The 14,266-nt window shown below is 37.9% G+C and overlaps 2 protein-coding genes across 3 annotated transcripts; both read right to left on the bottom strand.

Annotated features, from left to right (window-relative positions):
• Window positions 1–159: 159 nt before the first annotated feature.
• Window positions 160–4,806, bottom strand: LOC113719595 (uncharacterized). 2 transcript variants are annotated; one of them, XM_027244826.2, is made up of 8 exons: window positions 4,520–4,806; window positions 3,931–4,255; window positions 2,967–3,038; window positions 2,091–2,152; window positions 1,762–1,918; window positions 1,078–1,158; window positions 887–976; window positions 160–671 (listed from the first exon to the last, which is right to left on the bottom strand). In XM_027244826.2, exons 2-8 carry the CDS (start codon window positions 4,204–4,206, stop codon window positions 531–533), a joined length of 879 nt encoding a protein of 292 aa, XP_027100627.1. In that variant the 5' UTR covers window positions 4,207–4,255; window positions 4,520–4,806; the 3' UTR covers window positions 160–530. The 2 variants fall into 2 exon arrangements, with proteins under 2 accessions (XP_027100627.1, XP_027100628.1); XM_027244827.2 differs by having other exon boundaries at window positions 563–726.
• Window positions 4,807–6,572: 1,766 nt separating this feature from the next.
• LOC113719213 (probable apyrase 6) lies at window positions 6,573–10,642 on the bottom strand. Its single transcript, XM_027244347.2, has 8 exons — window positions 9,884–10,642; window positions 9,273–9,385; window positions 8,826–8,933; window positions 8,568–8,622; window positions 8,083–8,268; window positions 7,879–7,976; window positions 7,540–7,736; window positions 6,573–7,225 (listed from the first exon to the last, which is right to left on the bottom strand). The coding sequence occupies exons 1-8, from the start codon at window positions 10,503–10,505 to the stop codon at window positions 6,949–6,951; spliced, it is 1,656 nt and encodes a 551-aa protein (XP_027100148.1). The 5' UTR covers window positions 10,506–10,642; the 3' UTR covers window positions 6,573–6,948.
• Window positions 10,643–14,266: the final 3,624 nt, after the last annotated feature.

Raw genomic sequence — 14,266 nt, 5'->3', positions numbered from 1 at the left:
TATGTCGTCACGAACACTTTGATCTAGCCTTTCACACGGCCGAGCGAACACAGAACCCTCCTGGAATTCTCGATTGCCAAAAAAAAAACGTGGTTATGCCAATAGATTACATCACTCAAGCCGGGGAACTGGAGACAGAAAAAGGCAGGCAAAGTGTCGTATTAGTACAGCCCTCAAATTAGGGGCCAGAGTGCTCATGACATAGGAGCATTTGATATCCAAACCATGCAAAAGACTTGAAAGTGTAACATAGGAACCCTCAGAAAAACAAAAAGAAAATGAAGTAACATAGGAATAGGTAATCGGAAGGTTGAGGCTCAGCAAACAAACGGCCATGGCCCATGTCAACCGAATTTCCCTAACCAGCTCGAATACAGAAGCATCATTACTATATACACAGAACCGAAGGAGACATTTAAAAGACAAAGAAGGCATATTTTCAAAATGAACGAGAGAGATTGGTCCTTCATATGATGCCGCACAAAAGATGCTGATTGTTCCACTCAGTGAAATGAGGATTGCAGGAGATTTCAAACATGCTCCTGTTGTGGAGTCAATGCTGTTGCAGGTGTAGGTAGAGGTGCAGTGGATGCAATCGCAAAGTGCAGACCCCTGCTTTGCCCAGATTGTACCACAAATGCAAACTGTGTCGCAGCCAATGCCGCAGCCTCCTGTTCCAGCGAAGAACATCACTTCCATAAGCATCAACTATCCCCAGATTTGGTACTGGCGAACTCAAATTGCAAACATTTGTTATCAAAATGTTCAAGAGCCTAAATCCGTGTCCTTGAAAGGGTGCAATGTATACGATGAAAGAATGCAATTCTAAGGAAATATCTAGAAAAGTCAATCGCCCTCAAACATCAGAAACGAAAGAGACACTCACCTGTCTCTGTCTTCTCCGCTGCAAAATACTAATCGCCCAGACCATGATGTAGCAGGGTAAAAGGAAGCCAGCAGCACGAAGTAAGAAAAGCTGCACATCATCCATTAATTAGACTAAAGAAAAGGCAAACATCTGGCAACCACAATGGATTCTTATTTTTCTTGCAAATTTACAGTCCAAATCCAACTTACAGAGAAGAATGCAGAAGGGTCATCACCTCCATCACCATCAGTAACAGTCAATGCATGCCGCAATAACAGAAGAGCCATTAACTGCCAATGAAAATGTGAAAAATAGATGAATTGCAATATTTTGGATATCTAACAACAAATATATGGAGAAGAAGCATGAAGAAAGAGTACAAAAGCTCATAAAAACATTCCACATGCACACATAAGTGCAAGTGGAAGAACAGCAGAAGAAATGAAATTCCTGCCTTTCATTTGCAGCTCAGTAGATTTCAGAATTAACTAAAATTTGACTGCACGCAAGGGCAAATAATATGTAGGTCTAGAAGTGTCTCCCAATATACAAATACTCGAGTAACCAAAGCTGAAGAAGAAAAATTTCCTTGACAGTGAAAAGACTTAAAACTAACTACCCAAACACAACCGAAGAAAAAATGGCAACTTTCATTTTCATGAAAATATTTGGTTCCTAAATCAGTAGTCAAAAGCAAAGGACTAATAAGAGTATAGGATAAGAGTTTTCTAGGAAATTTTATGACCAATTACTGGGAGAGGGCTAAAAGAATGATTGCTGTGTAAACCTAATTCTCCTAATTAGATGACAAGATAACCAACAGGATTTCCAATTGCAGAATTAGCCCTAGAATAGAACTTATAATGGAAAAGAATGTGTTGGTAAATGCTTACAATTAGAGCAGCTGAACGGCAGAATGCAGCACCACTTGCATTTGTAGAACTGTAATCATCATATTCAGCTTCCAGAAGCTGACGCTCAGCCTCTGCAATTGCCAAAAGGCGAGGATCATGCAAATCCAAAGGTGCCCCAGAAATCTGCCAGCCTCCCCTGGAGTGTAGATTTTTCATCACTTCATCACAATTGTGATTATTATGAAGGTGTAACACCAGTGAAAGGTTTATTGCAAGAGGGCCTTCAGTAAAAGTTTGCTTTTTCCTTTTGTTTTTTTTCCCTCCCCAGTGCTTAACAGAATAGAATCCACAAAACTTTTGAAGCTTACCCAATATCTATTGTAGTCTCTTCAGGATTAGGTCGAGAAGCAGTATAACCAGGTTGGTAAGGCTGCATGTCAAACGTAAAAAATGTTGCATCATACAAATGAAAGTCTGCGTTAAAAGAACTAGGACTATGATACTTGAAACGAATGATATTATCTGTGATTACACAATCTTCACAATGCTAGTTATACGAGCCTTAAAATAACTTCATCGGAAACAGACATGTCATTTCTACACCTCCAGACAATAGAACTAAATAGTGTCCTGGTGATGTTATAAAAGCAATCAATCCTGTATAACAGATATTGTAACCAAATAACTAATCTTTTCGGTCCATACTCTTTTGGAGTCCTTGGGTATGGTCTATCAGGTTCTATTATCATCGATGAACAGAAAACAGACTGCACGCGTATACATACAAACATATCTCAGTTTGTTCCTTCCAGGGAACAATGTACAGTCATGAAACCTCAGCATTATCTGGCGTGCAAAGTAATTGCGCATGCATCAAAGTCCATTTACTAAACTCTTCATTTTGCACTAGAGCAGCCATGTCCACGGGACTCCCATACCCAAGTCCAAGTACCACATATCAAAATGGATGTTCCATTAGCTCGGGGCCTAACTCCAGTTCAAAGTCGCAACACTTCATTGTCTTGCATTCTTCAGAAATACAAGAAGTTTGCCATTTGAAACAACCATTCCAGTCTATGTGATTACAAATTACAAATATCGTAAAAATTTAATCTATTGGGAAGTGATAGACAATTACAGTCCAAAGCAATGTTAATTTACAACTTTAAATTTTGTTTGCTTTACAGAACAAATTGATATTAGTGAACTCTACCAAATGGAAAAAATATCAAGACAAAGTGTACCTGATGGCAGATCTCACAAATGATGTCCCCTTTCTCATTGCACCAGTGTTGAACACATTTTCTATGAGCATACTGCACCAAAATAATACCATATGAATGCACTTAAAGTGGACTGTATCAGGTAAGCGGGAGAAGGGTGCTGCCGTAACACATGAAAAGGGTAATCACATGAAAAAGAAAGCTCAAAAAGGCTTCCAAATAGTACATTGCAGACACAAGAAAACAACTTCGCAGGCACATCTAGATAACTTTAGGATGAAAAAGTTAAAGAATGGAAGGTCATACAACAGTGGGTAGATACCACTACAGCCAAAAGCAGAATAAAGCTCCACAAGCTAAAATTGCATCCACAGAAGGACGACTAACGTAGTAGCACAAAAATATCAACCCTACTACCTTCAGATATTTTGACTTGGTTTGTTTCTTTTCAATTAATGCAAGAAATGTTGCAGAACCCAGTCAATGCATCTTAAATATGCTAGAGAAATCACCAAAACTAGCTTCTTGTACTAAAGCGGACCGCTACCGAAGTAGCACCAAAGCAACAGTCAGGTCAAATTATGTAATACAGATGCTTCAGTTTTAGCTTCGCACATAACCTAGTAACCTACCAAAGATTTCCACTCCTAGCAAATTTATTCAACATTTTCCATATTTTGCCCTTTGAAATCCTGACTCGCCCTTATCTTTGAAAAAGTTTTTCTTCACCATTTCTCCAAGCAACATGCAACATGCCATTTCCCCAAAAAGTGTTGCCAAGATAACAATTTCCGTGTTACAGGCATGTGTAATAAGTAATAACCCAAAAGGCTCAAAAACAAACCTTGGTTATGAACAAGCTTTTTTCCACTTAACAGCTCAACAAGAACAAAATGGATGGCATATATCAATGTAAAATTCTCAAAAAAAAAAAGAAAAAAAGAAAAAGTGATGCCAATCCAAAAAGGTTTCTCAAAATTTACACCTTAAGACTACCGCTGCAAGCACAGGGAGTTTCCAAATTGGTCAATGAATCCTCCTCCTGACAAATGCGGCACTCAGCCATCGCTATAAGCGGCGCTTCCTCATTCTCATTCTCCCCCACCATTACCACCACCTCCTCCTCCTCCGGCCGCGGCGCCAATGAAGTAGAAGGCCCCACCATTTCGCGCTGCGGCTTCTCATCCACGATACCATATGGGTTAATCTCCTGAACCGGCTTCACAAACCGGTCTGCATGCACCGCCAAAATTTCACTCATTTTACAACCCTCAACCACCAAAAACCCACAATGTCAACAACAACAATTCCTGTACAAAAATCAACCGATATATCTTTCAAAGATTGGCATTAGAAAAAAAAAAAAGAGGAAACAACCATATAAAAACTATACAAAAATCAACAATTTTCCTGATAAGGACTATAAATTTTGTTTTCTAGATAGAAAAACAACCCATTTATATATTTTTAAGAAATTTTCTCTGATCACGCTGGTTACAGATAGCGAGATCAGATATTTTTACTGGGGTCAGTTTTGAAGAAATAGAAAGTAAAAATGAAAGAAAGAAATGTACCTGGTTGAATGGAACCGAAGAATACGGAAAATGCGAATGGCAATCTAAAGAAATGCTAATAAGGAAATCGCGCCCAGCCAAGAAAATGGTACTAAAGAAGAAAAATGAAGTCAAGAGCTAGAGGAAAGAAGAAGAGGAAGAGGAAAAGGAGAACTTTTTAGCTGTCTTGACGCGTTTTTATTTGGGGGGTTTCTGGATTACATCTTCTTGGCTGTCTTCCACGAATTTGCTCAAAATGGTGGAAAAAAAAGATGTCATATCTGGTTTATTTCAAAGAAATTAATTTGCAAATTCCGTCAGAATACTAGTAGTGCTTTTCAAATTTAATGGTGCTGTCCAGCTAATATTGCAAAATTCCCTTTTTTTTCTCTGAAAAACAAAGAAAAAACCCATTGACAATTTTTAAAATAAAAGAAAGTTTTTATGTAATGAAAATTTGTATGAAGCCAGAAAAGTGGGTCGAAGATTTGTCCAAATAGTAGGAGGACCTCGTGGCATATAAATATAATGCCATGATAGCGGTGCGCAAGATTAGATTACGGTGCCATGTGTTGTATTGTGAAGAGATTAAAAGGATAACTAATTATGACTTAAAAAATGAATTTGACGAATTGATGAAACAGCAACTGCACATGTATCATCATAAACTAAACACACAATTTCGTTATTAGAAGTTGTTTGGATAGCAAATTATTTACACAAATTTATCTGCTTTATCATAAAAATATTTTTTAATCACTTTTTTATTTCAAGTATCACATTAGAAAATGTGTTACAATATTTTTTTTTTAACAAATTATCTCAAATAAGATTATTGTGTTTGAATAGCAAATTATTTATACAAATTTATCTGCTCGGATCATAAATACATATTTTAATTATTTTTTTATTTCAAATATCATATCAACAAAAATGTCACAGTAGTGTATCTTTTTTTAAAAATTATCTCAAATAATCTCTCATCCAAACACACTAGTCACAATTTTCATTTTGTTTCTTCTTTTCATATCTAATCTAGGGGGGCTATGGACACAAATCACTTTTCCAAAGTTTTTTTTTTCTTTTAGACTACATATGACTCGAAATTGTGGAGGTGCTTACGTTCACTTGTACACGTAATACTAATCGATTTGATTAGGCGCCGAAACCAATATGAGAGGGATCGCATTTAGTATTTGGGTTTGGTTCGGTAAGGGGTGACTTCATGATGTCTCGAAAGGTTGAATTGAATTTTAGTGGCTCGAGGATGGGAAAACAATCCTAGTGAATTGAATTTCTGGCCCCCACGTGAATGGGCTGGTGGTTGGCGCCTCCTCCTCGGGACCGTTAGGTCTTGGGGTCGAACCTCCGCAGCAACATCAGTTCGCCGTGCATTTAACGTGCTAGGTCTGGTTGGGGCGCTGGGCCGGGCCGAAGTGGGGATTAGTCGGGCCGCCTTTACGGACTTGACCCGGACACCCCACTCCGTCGAAAAAAAAAAAAAAAAAAAAAAAAGAATTGAATTTCTGGAATATTGGGTGCTCTATGGTCCTAGTTTAGTAGTCCCCCGTCGGTTCTGGAAGGGATTTGGATTGGGTAGTTAAGTCCTTGGAACTGGAAGGGATTTGAATTGGGTAGTTAAGTCCTTGGATTGCCTTCAAGAGTTGCCAGCTTTTGGAGGTTAATCTGGAATTAGGTTTAATTAATTCACCAAAAGTCATTACTGGAGTTGAAAAAAGGATGGGAAAACAATGGTGGGGGCTGAAATTTGTGGATTTTGCCCATCCCCCGTTGCTGTGTTGATTTTGTCTACAACTTTCAATTGTTAGAAGAAATATACTAAAATGTTTGTAAACGAAGCTCCGTTCTTGAAAGTCTTGCGGGTAAACTTCTTCATGATTTGCAATATATTACAGCTTTCCAACCTCTCGTCTTTTCCTACGAGAGAGGGTGTCTTGGAGAGTGGAAAGAATTCTCAACAAGAAAATTCGAGGAAAAGAGACCCTCCATATTGAGTCGTTGACATTTGACAATGACAAAACTTCAAATGGAAAACTCCCAACATAAAGCACAATGCAAAAATCCACAGTAGTTTGTTTGTATATCAATAATGTAGAAGTACAAAGTAGCAGTTAACAATGCACTATATAATGGTACAACGTACCTGCTTGTCCTTTTTAAGCTAAATCCCAGCGTAACTCTTGTCCTAAGCCTGACTAAAAATTCATGAATGACCCTTAATGATGGCATCAATAAACAGATAAAAAAAAAAAGAAGAAGAGCTTTTTACACGAATGGGGAGCCTCCCCTACTCCACCCCAGAATTATCTTGGATCTCCCATCAAAAGTCCAGCAATACTGACCTTCCACACACAGTCGTCTCCCCCAGCCCTCAAACTCAACTGTGTAATATCTGGTGGTCTAACATTCTTCCTGTCCTATAAAACAATCTATGAGTATCTACTGACACGAGTAACTATATACTTCCCCTTCTCCAGATCATATATCGTCTTCAACTGTGGTTTTCCACACTTTGAAAAGTACCACACCGTGAATATCAACACCACCAGGACACCAAACACGATTAACAAGGTGAAAGAGTCGCCAGCAATCACAGAGGCAACTGAGGGAGAATGCTCGTAGTCCGTGGATGTTCTGCTCTGCAAGATGTAAGCACCCAATGCCCAATCAAGGGGAATGTTCTCCACTTGATTTGCATATACAATCCTGCTCAAGTGCAGCCAATCAATGACAAATGGCAAAAATTTGCACACCAATGGAGCAAAGCTTCTTTCTGTCTTCATTTCCTAATGCTACCTTTTCTTAAATTCCTTATTTGCATTCTTTTACTGGGGCAATCTTTTTCTGTTATAAAAGTGTGCATGAAGGAGAAGAAAGTGATTGTTGTTTTGATGGGCAAAATGCTTTTGGGTCAGACACTATCCCAAACATACTGAAGTTACAACTGTATTATATCACAAAAAAGCAGATGTGATGTGGTCGAAACATAGAACTGAGAAGCAATCACTTGGTCAACTTACCTTTCATCATCCAGAGCAATTCCGAGGCTATCGTGAAGTAGGGCAACAATATATGCCGAAGAAAAACAATACCGAAGTAAATCATCATCATCCAGCGAGTAGTACTTCATCTTCAATTTTGACCAATCATCCTCACAGAATCTTTCTCCAGCAACAACGAGATCAGAAAGAAATGCTTGTTGACCCAAACCAAAGAACTATTGAAAAAAAAAGTGAAAATGTTAACTTTTTCTTTTCTACTACATATAGCAAACAAGAAAAATGTTTACTTTTCTTCTCATCTGTGATGCAATGAAATGGTGATAAATCACTAAAGAAAAAGACAAATAAACGTACAACCTTAGAAGTGTGGAAAAAATTTTCTGTGGCCAAAAACTTTCCTTGGAGCTTAGGGATAAATGTTGATCCTACATAACAGTTTATATAGGAGCATTTCTCTGCATTTTATAGGAAGAGGAACTTCATCAATTACTTGCTTCAAAAAATGTTGGAAGAGTTGTCCCCATATGCCAACCTTCTCATAGAAAAAGAATGTGAACATACCTTTGTCTTTCTGCAGTAACATCAGAGAGGCAGACCTGCACTCTGAGAAGTTACCACCGGGCTGGAGAGCAGATAGATATCCACTCTTTTCAGCCAATGAACCAGGGGAGAATTTCCCTGATCCAGTATCATGTGTATATCCTCTAGGAATACAAGGATCCATTAACTTTCCATTTTGAAGGGTATCTGCAGTTGCATTAAAAAAAGAAAAGAAAAGAAAAAGTCTCCATAAGCCACCACATCCCATTTTCAACATTCACCTTAAAGTTAGACATCCTGTCAAAGTGTTGAGATCAAGATGGATACAAAGCTTATCAAATTCTAGGGAAAGAGGACGAAAATCTTAATCTGTACAGAGGGCAGAAACACAGAATGGGACACAGAACGAGCAAGTTTACTAAGCTAAATCTTCACATTATCAAGTACACTCTAATATTTCCAGCAATCAATCATATACACAATGATGAAAGAACAATGCGACCTACCCAATTCTTCGCTTCTCATGATGAGAGATTCCCGCAATAACTCAAAAGCTACATTCTGCGAAAGGGCACAAAGAAATAAGTAGCTGATCTACAAACTAAAGGATTATTAATAAGCTTCCAACGATCAAATGTTTCTGCCATCTCCAGATGAGGAAAGATGGAAAAATGTGAAGCACAGTGTTCTAAGGTTCAGAACAAATGCCAGCGAGCCAACAAGTAAGACAAGATATATATAAAAAAAAAAAAAAAGTGGATTACCTGGCCATATTGGAGCAAACTGTGACTGTACAAGATATAAGTGAAATTGCCATATTTAACCTTTCTAGAGTACTCAGGGGGCAAAGATTCGTCCGATACAAAGGTAACCTGAAATCACATACCAAGTCTGATTAATAATTACTTTTAAGACCTTATAATTTCCTGTAGGGCACAAGAAATGCTGAAGCTAATCTAAAGTCTAACACAGAGACAATGATAAGTTCAGTGATAATATTTAGAACGAAAATAACAATATTTAGTTTGCACTTTCAGTTGGCATTGCAAATGTATAAGAAGTCACCATTCATTACACTAAAAGCTTCACCTATGAGTAGAAGAAATACTCAACTAACTAGAAAAAATTCAGACATGAGTTCCACATAAGTCAGTGAATATGAGCATGTCTTAACTATAGAAGAACCTAACAATTGAAAATAAATTCACAACCTGAGCTGAAGCACCTCCAAGTTCAATAATACCAGTTGTTTGCTTAGGATCACCTCCTAGAGTGCCAAGGGCATAATTAGCAACGACCCAGGCATATACACCTTCATCAGAACCTAAACAATGGATCATCCAACTTTAGACTTTCAAAATATAACAAGAATCAAATGCTAACAAAACCAGTTTATAAGAATTAATATGACTAAATAAAAGCCCATACAGCATCGCCAAGCTATTAGATAGGAAATGCAGCAGTTAGCATGAGACCAACATCCAAGTACATTTTACCCAGAATTCAAAAATCTGAATCTACCTATAATCTGGCCTTACTTACTTAAAGTTCAAATTTTGACTCCTTAGCAAGCACATTGTCACTTGAAGTTGAATAAACCAAAAAGATAAGCAATAACAAACACCTAACAAAGAAGTTATATCCACTCAGACAGGGTTGCAAAAGTTCACATTCTCAATGTCCAGATACGTCACTAGCATGCTAACTGGAGCAAAACACTAGAATTTCCAACACTCTTACCATTGATTATACAAAACATGCTTCAAAATGTAGATCAGATAACCAAAATTAAAAGAAATCCACAAGCCAAATGGCATCATACCGGAAATAACGGAAGCCCAATCATCGTAAAACCTGAAACCCGAGCCCCTCAACACGGTTCGGCAAGCCTCCAAAATCCTATCTTGAACTCCTTTCTCCAACATCCTCATACCAGCAGTTGCCATTAGCCTAATTTCAGTCTCCCTCCAATATTCCCGAGGTACCCTTTTCCTCCCAAACTCCACCAGCTCCGCCACCGCAGAAGCAGCCCTCTCCGGCTCCTCCGCAAAAGCAGACAACCCTGGATTTACTTTCATCGAGGCCAACCCATTTTTCCCAAAATCATATCTTAAAATCCCATCTTTTTCAACCTCGTACTTAAACACATGAATTCTCGTACCTGTACTACCCCCATCAATCACAATCCCAAATTTCTTGTGCCCATAGTAATGATTTGCACTATCACTTCTATTTGGAAAAACTAAAAAATAACAGAGGAACACAAATACAAACGCAATTGTAGTATACAACACTAGGCTTGATTTTCCATTGTGTTGCTTGAATGGGTGGTTTCTATATCCGGGTCGATTGTTGGAGCGGAATTGGAGCTTCATCGGATCCATCTTATCGGCTTCTCTTTGATTATTCCCACAATTTACAGAACGGACATTGGATCGGCGCATCAAAGAAATGGGATTTGTGAACCATATGATTATGAACTAACAAACTTTGACACTGAAAAAATCATAAGCATATGGTTCACAAATCCAAGAGAAAGCAAAATATAAAACTTTTTTCCCTCCCTTTTCAGATTTTATATTTGTTTTTCTCCTTTTTTTGTCAGGGATATTGAGAGGGCTGGTAATGAAAATTCTGCCCTCTCTATCTCTGCTTTGCCTTGTTTTTCTTTTCCTCTCTTTTTTGTTTGTTTTTTCAATCAAGGTATTGGGGGTGGAATAATCAATGATTAATTTAAATGTCGGAGGTTTTCTCCTGCTGACTTGGGGTATTGTGGTAATTGTGAGAAATCCGGTCCTGTCTCGTCTCGTCAGGCTGCTGAAGTCGGGTTTGACTTTCGTACTCAAGGAAACTCCGACTTGTTGAATTTCTTGTCCATGATAGTGGGAAGGATTCTACATTAAGGAACGACAAAATTGGGCCGAAGGAGGCCCTTGTTGTTGGACATTTGGATTGCACAATTCATCGAAAAGTATGTACTAGGCCTAAATCGGTAAGAGTATGAGAAACCTGTGAAGAGATGAAAGATATTTTTGGCCCTTGATACACTATTGGGCTGGGGTGCTCAGGAAAAGCCCATACCTACGCACAGTTTTTTTTTTCGAGTGGGTGGTTTTAATGGAGCTTTTCTAGAAACCGCAGCATAAAACCCTTTTTTTTTTTTTTTGTTGCCACAGCATAAAACTAGTTCCCTCTTTTTGTTATTTTTCAACAGGGTACCAACTGAACCTGATTTCTCTCCGATAGATTTTCTCTCCATTTCACGTAACGCACAATTGAATGCATAATACGTGTTTTCATTTACTCATAACGATTGAGATTAGTTAAATTTAAAATGATCATGTCTCTTTTTAATAAATGAATATAAGCGTCACGTGCATCTAGATATGCACTGTGAGAAATAGAGAGTGGGAGAGAATCCATTGCAGAAGAGCTGAACCCGGTACCAAGTATAACATAAGTGACCCACAATGAACCTAATCCGGTTGTATCTTAAACGTAATTATGGTCAGGAGTTTCGAGTCTTGCACTTATTACGCGTAGGGCAGTAGGGAGTTAGATTTTCATTTCTCTATGACTTTTGGCTCGAAATTAGATTTCCTATTCAAGCAAATACTTTTCTTTTTCTCTGTCTTTTACAGGTGGGAAAAAGTTTAGGCAGGTGGGTTTCTTTAAGACCTCAGCAAGGGTTCGTAATGGCTGTGAATGATAGCCTATATATCAAGGTCTCATGGAGGTTTGCAATGTTTATTATAGATCACGGCCTATCAAAAAGGAACCATTTGCAGCGAAACTTGATCCTAAAACTTTTGTTAGGGAAAGTGTTCAGGTCTGGTCAATTTAGCCAGCTCCAGCAAGCAGATAGCCTTTGTTTAGTGATAAAACTGGACTAGACGATATGATTGAAGTTTAATTGCTATTCTTGGAAACCCTTTCGGTTAGAAGAATAACATGTCAACTGGAATTGATAAATCTGATTTGGTATGGCCTCTTAGCTTTTCGGGAAAAACTTTTGAAATTATGACGTAAATACATGCACAGTGAAACGATCAAACACTAGTAGCATGTGTGCAATCGCATGATCTAATCTTTGTAAATTTATGACATATATCTGTACAAAGTATTATCCTGCACGAGGCCAAGCAGCACAAGAGAGTCCTTGATCATATGATAAAGTACGTCTAGCATGTCCTCTTTCACAATTGTTTCTTGCTACTTTCTTATTGATTTCTTCCTATAAAACCTTCTTTAGTTCTTAATTATACAAAGAAAACTCCTGTACTAATTGACATATGATTTAACTTACGGATAGAAAAAAATTAATGAATAACCCACCTCCTTGATTTTAGAAATTCTCATATTTATATCATATCTATTGCTTCAAAATATTGTGAATCGTGTTTTGTAGGTGGATTTTTATACAAAAACTGAGAGGTTGTTATGGAATTTCTGAGTCTTGTATGGATAGGTTAACCTTTTCGTAACAATGGTATCCGAGCCAGGTAACGAACCCAACGTCCCAGGTTCGAATCTCGCAGAGGCTCTGCCTCGATGAAGGGGGAGTCCCAAAATTACCAGGCCGTCGGGGACGTCGGCCTCTAAGGAGGAGCGTTTGTTATGGAATTTTTGGGTCTTGTATGGATAGATTAACCTTTTCGTAATAGAGGTGGATAGAGTTTGTACGTGTGTGTTTGCATATTGTTAAGATCCAAATACTTACCAATCATATCGACCTTTTCTTCAGTATCAAATTCTTTACTATAAAGAGCTCCTCGTCATAGATCATTAAAAACGTCCCCGTCGGCCTCTAAGGAGGAGCGTTTGTTATGGAATTTTTTGGTCTTGTATGGATAGGTTAACCTTTTCGTAACAGTGGTGGATAGAGTTTGTACGTGTGTGTTTGCATATTGTTAAGATCCAAATACTTACCAATCATATCGACCTTTTCTTCAGTATCAAATTCTTTACTATAAAGAGCTCCTCGTCATAGATCATTAAAAACGTCCCCGTCGGCCTCTAAGGAGGAGCGTTTGTTATGGAATTTTTGGGTCTTGTATGGATAGATTAACCTTTTCGTAACAGAGGTGGATAGAGTTTGTACGTGTGTGTTTGCATATTGTTAAGATCCAAATACTTACCAATCATATCGACCTTTTCTTCAGTATCAAATTCTTTACTATAAAGAGCTCCTCGTCATAGATCATTAAAAACTCATTTTCAGGTGCAAGTACCATTCTCTTTATGAGATCAGACGAGCCAAAAGCTCATACTTACCCTGAAACCAATACGAATTGATCCATGCATAATGCTTCATGCTGTCTCTACAGTCTTGAAAAAGATGCCCAATATTCAAAAAGTTGAAGACTCCGCAGTGCTTCAACTTTATGACGCACGGCACCACTAGAGTCCTTTCCATTTACACCAATGCCTCCAACATTGCATGTCTACCACAACGGCTTTCTTGCTTATTTTTATCATCACCATGGATGGAGTTAATATCGTCGAAAAAACTCCTGTGACCTTAACTTTATGTTGAATCATATCTACCATATTAGGAGTAATTATCCGGTTCCAACACTTGCAAGATTTGTTGCCTTATCACATGAGGTGAAAATGATTGGTAAGGATTGAGAATCTCATTTTATTTGGAGTATAATGAGGGAAGTCCAATTCTCACTAACTCGACTAATTCTTGCCTACAACATAAAAAGTTTAGGGGCATCTGATAAAGGAAAACACGCAGGATATTAGAGATGCATGTAAGAGGCAAGGCTAGCCAATTTGGCAGAATCAGAGTGTTTTTATTGGATCTGGACATAGGGATTTGAATCCCCTCAATTTCTGCCTTGTTTAATAAAATAACAAAAAAGAATTCCCCCCCTTGAATGCTAAAAGAAAAAAGAATCCCCTCATTTTGTCATCAAGAATAGGAAAAGAAATTGGATGTGAGGAATATCCTAAAGTGAAGTTGACTGAACAAATCTTTATAGATTCACTTTGCGGAGACAATGACGAATTGATATTTACAAAAGAAAGGAAAAAAAAATTGACATTTGGGCTAGGTTCATGACTTCAAGGTTCATTTCTCATCTAAAAGAAAAAGGAAATGAATGATTAAATCCATACGTTCTCCATCAAAATCAAAATAAAGCAAACCCCCACAATTACTGATTCTAAATATATCCCGAATGAAGAGTCGTGCATG

The sequence above is a fragment of the Coffea arabica genome, chromosome 11e (genome assembly GCF_036785885.1).
Source record: "Coffea arabica cultivar ET-39 chromosome 11e, Coffea Arabica ET-39 HiFi, whole genome shotgun sequence".
Taxonomy (NCBI): Eukaryota; Viridiplantae; Streptophyta; class Magnoliopsida; order Gentianales; family Rubiaceae; genus Coffea; species Coffea arabica.
This window is presented reverse-complemented; position numbering and strand designations above follow the sequence as displayed.

Coding starts and splice junctions, on each gene's coding strand:
- LOC113719595 (XM_027244826.2), bottom strand. CDS start 4,206: ATGAGTGAAATTTTGGCGGTGCATGCAGACCGGTTTGTGAAGCCGGTT. Junction 3,039..3,930: donor CTTGCAGCGGTAGTCTTAAG/GTGTAAATTTTG, acceptor ATTTTGGTGCAG/TATGCTCATAGAAAATGTGT. Junction 672..886: donor AGCGGAGAAGACAGAGACAG/GTGAGTGTCTCT, acceptor TCGCTGGAACAG/GAGGCTGCGGCATTGGCTGC.
- LOC113719213 (XM_027244347.2), bottom strand. CDS start 10,505: ATGCGCCGATCCAATGTCCGTTCTGTAAATTGTGGGAATAATCAAAGA. Junction 7,737..7,878: donor ATTTTTTCCACACTTCTAAG/GTTGTACGTTTA, acceptor TTTTTTCAATAG/TTCTTTGGTTTGGGTCAACA. Junction 7,226..7,539: donor ATTGCTCTGGATGATGAAAG/GTAAGTTGACCA, acceptor GCACTTGAGCAG/GATTGTATATGCAAATCAAG.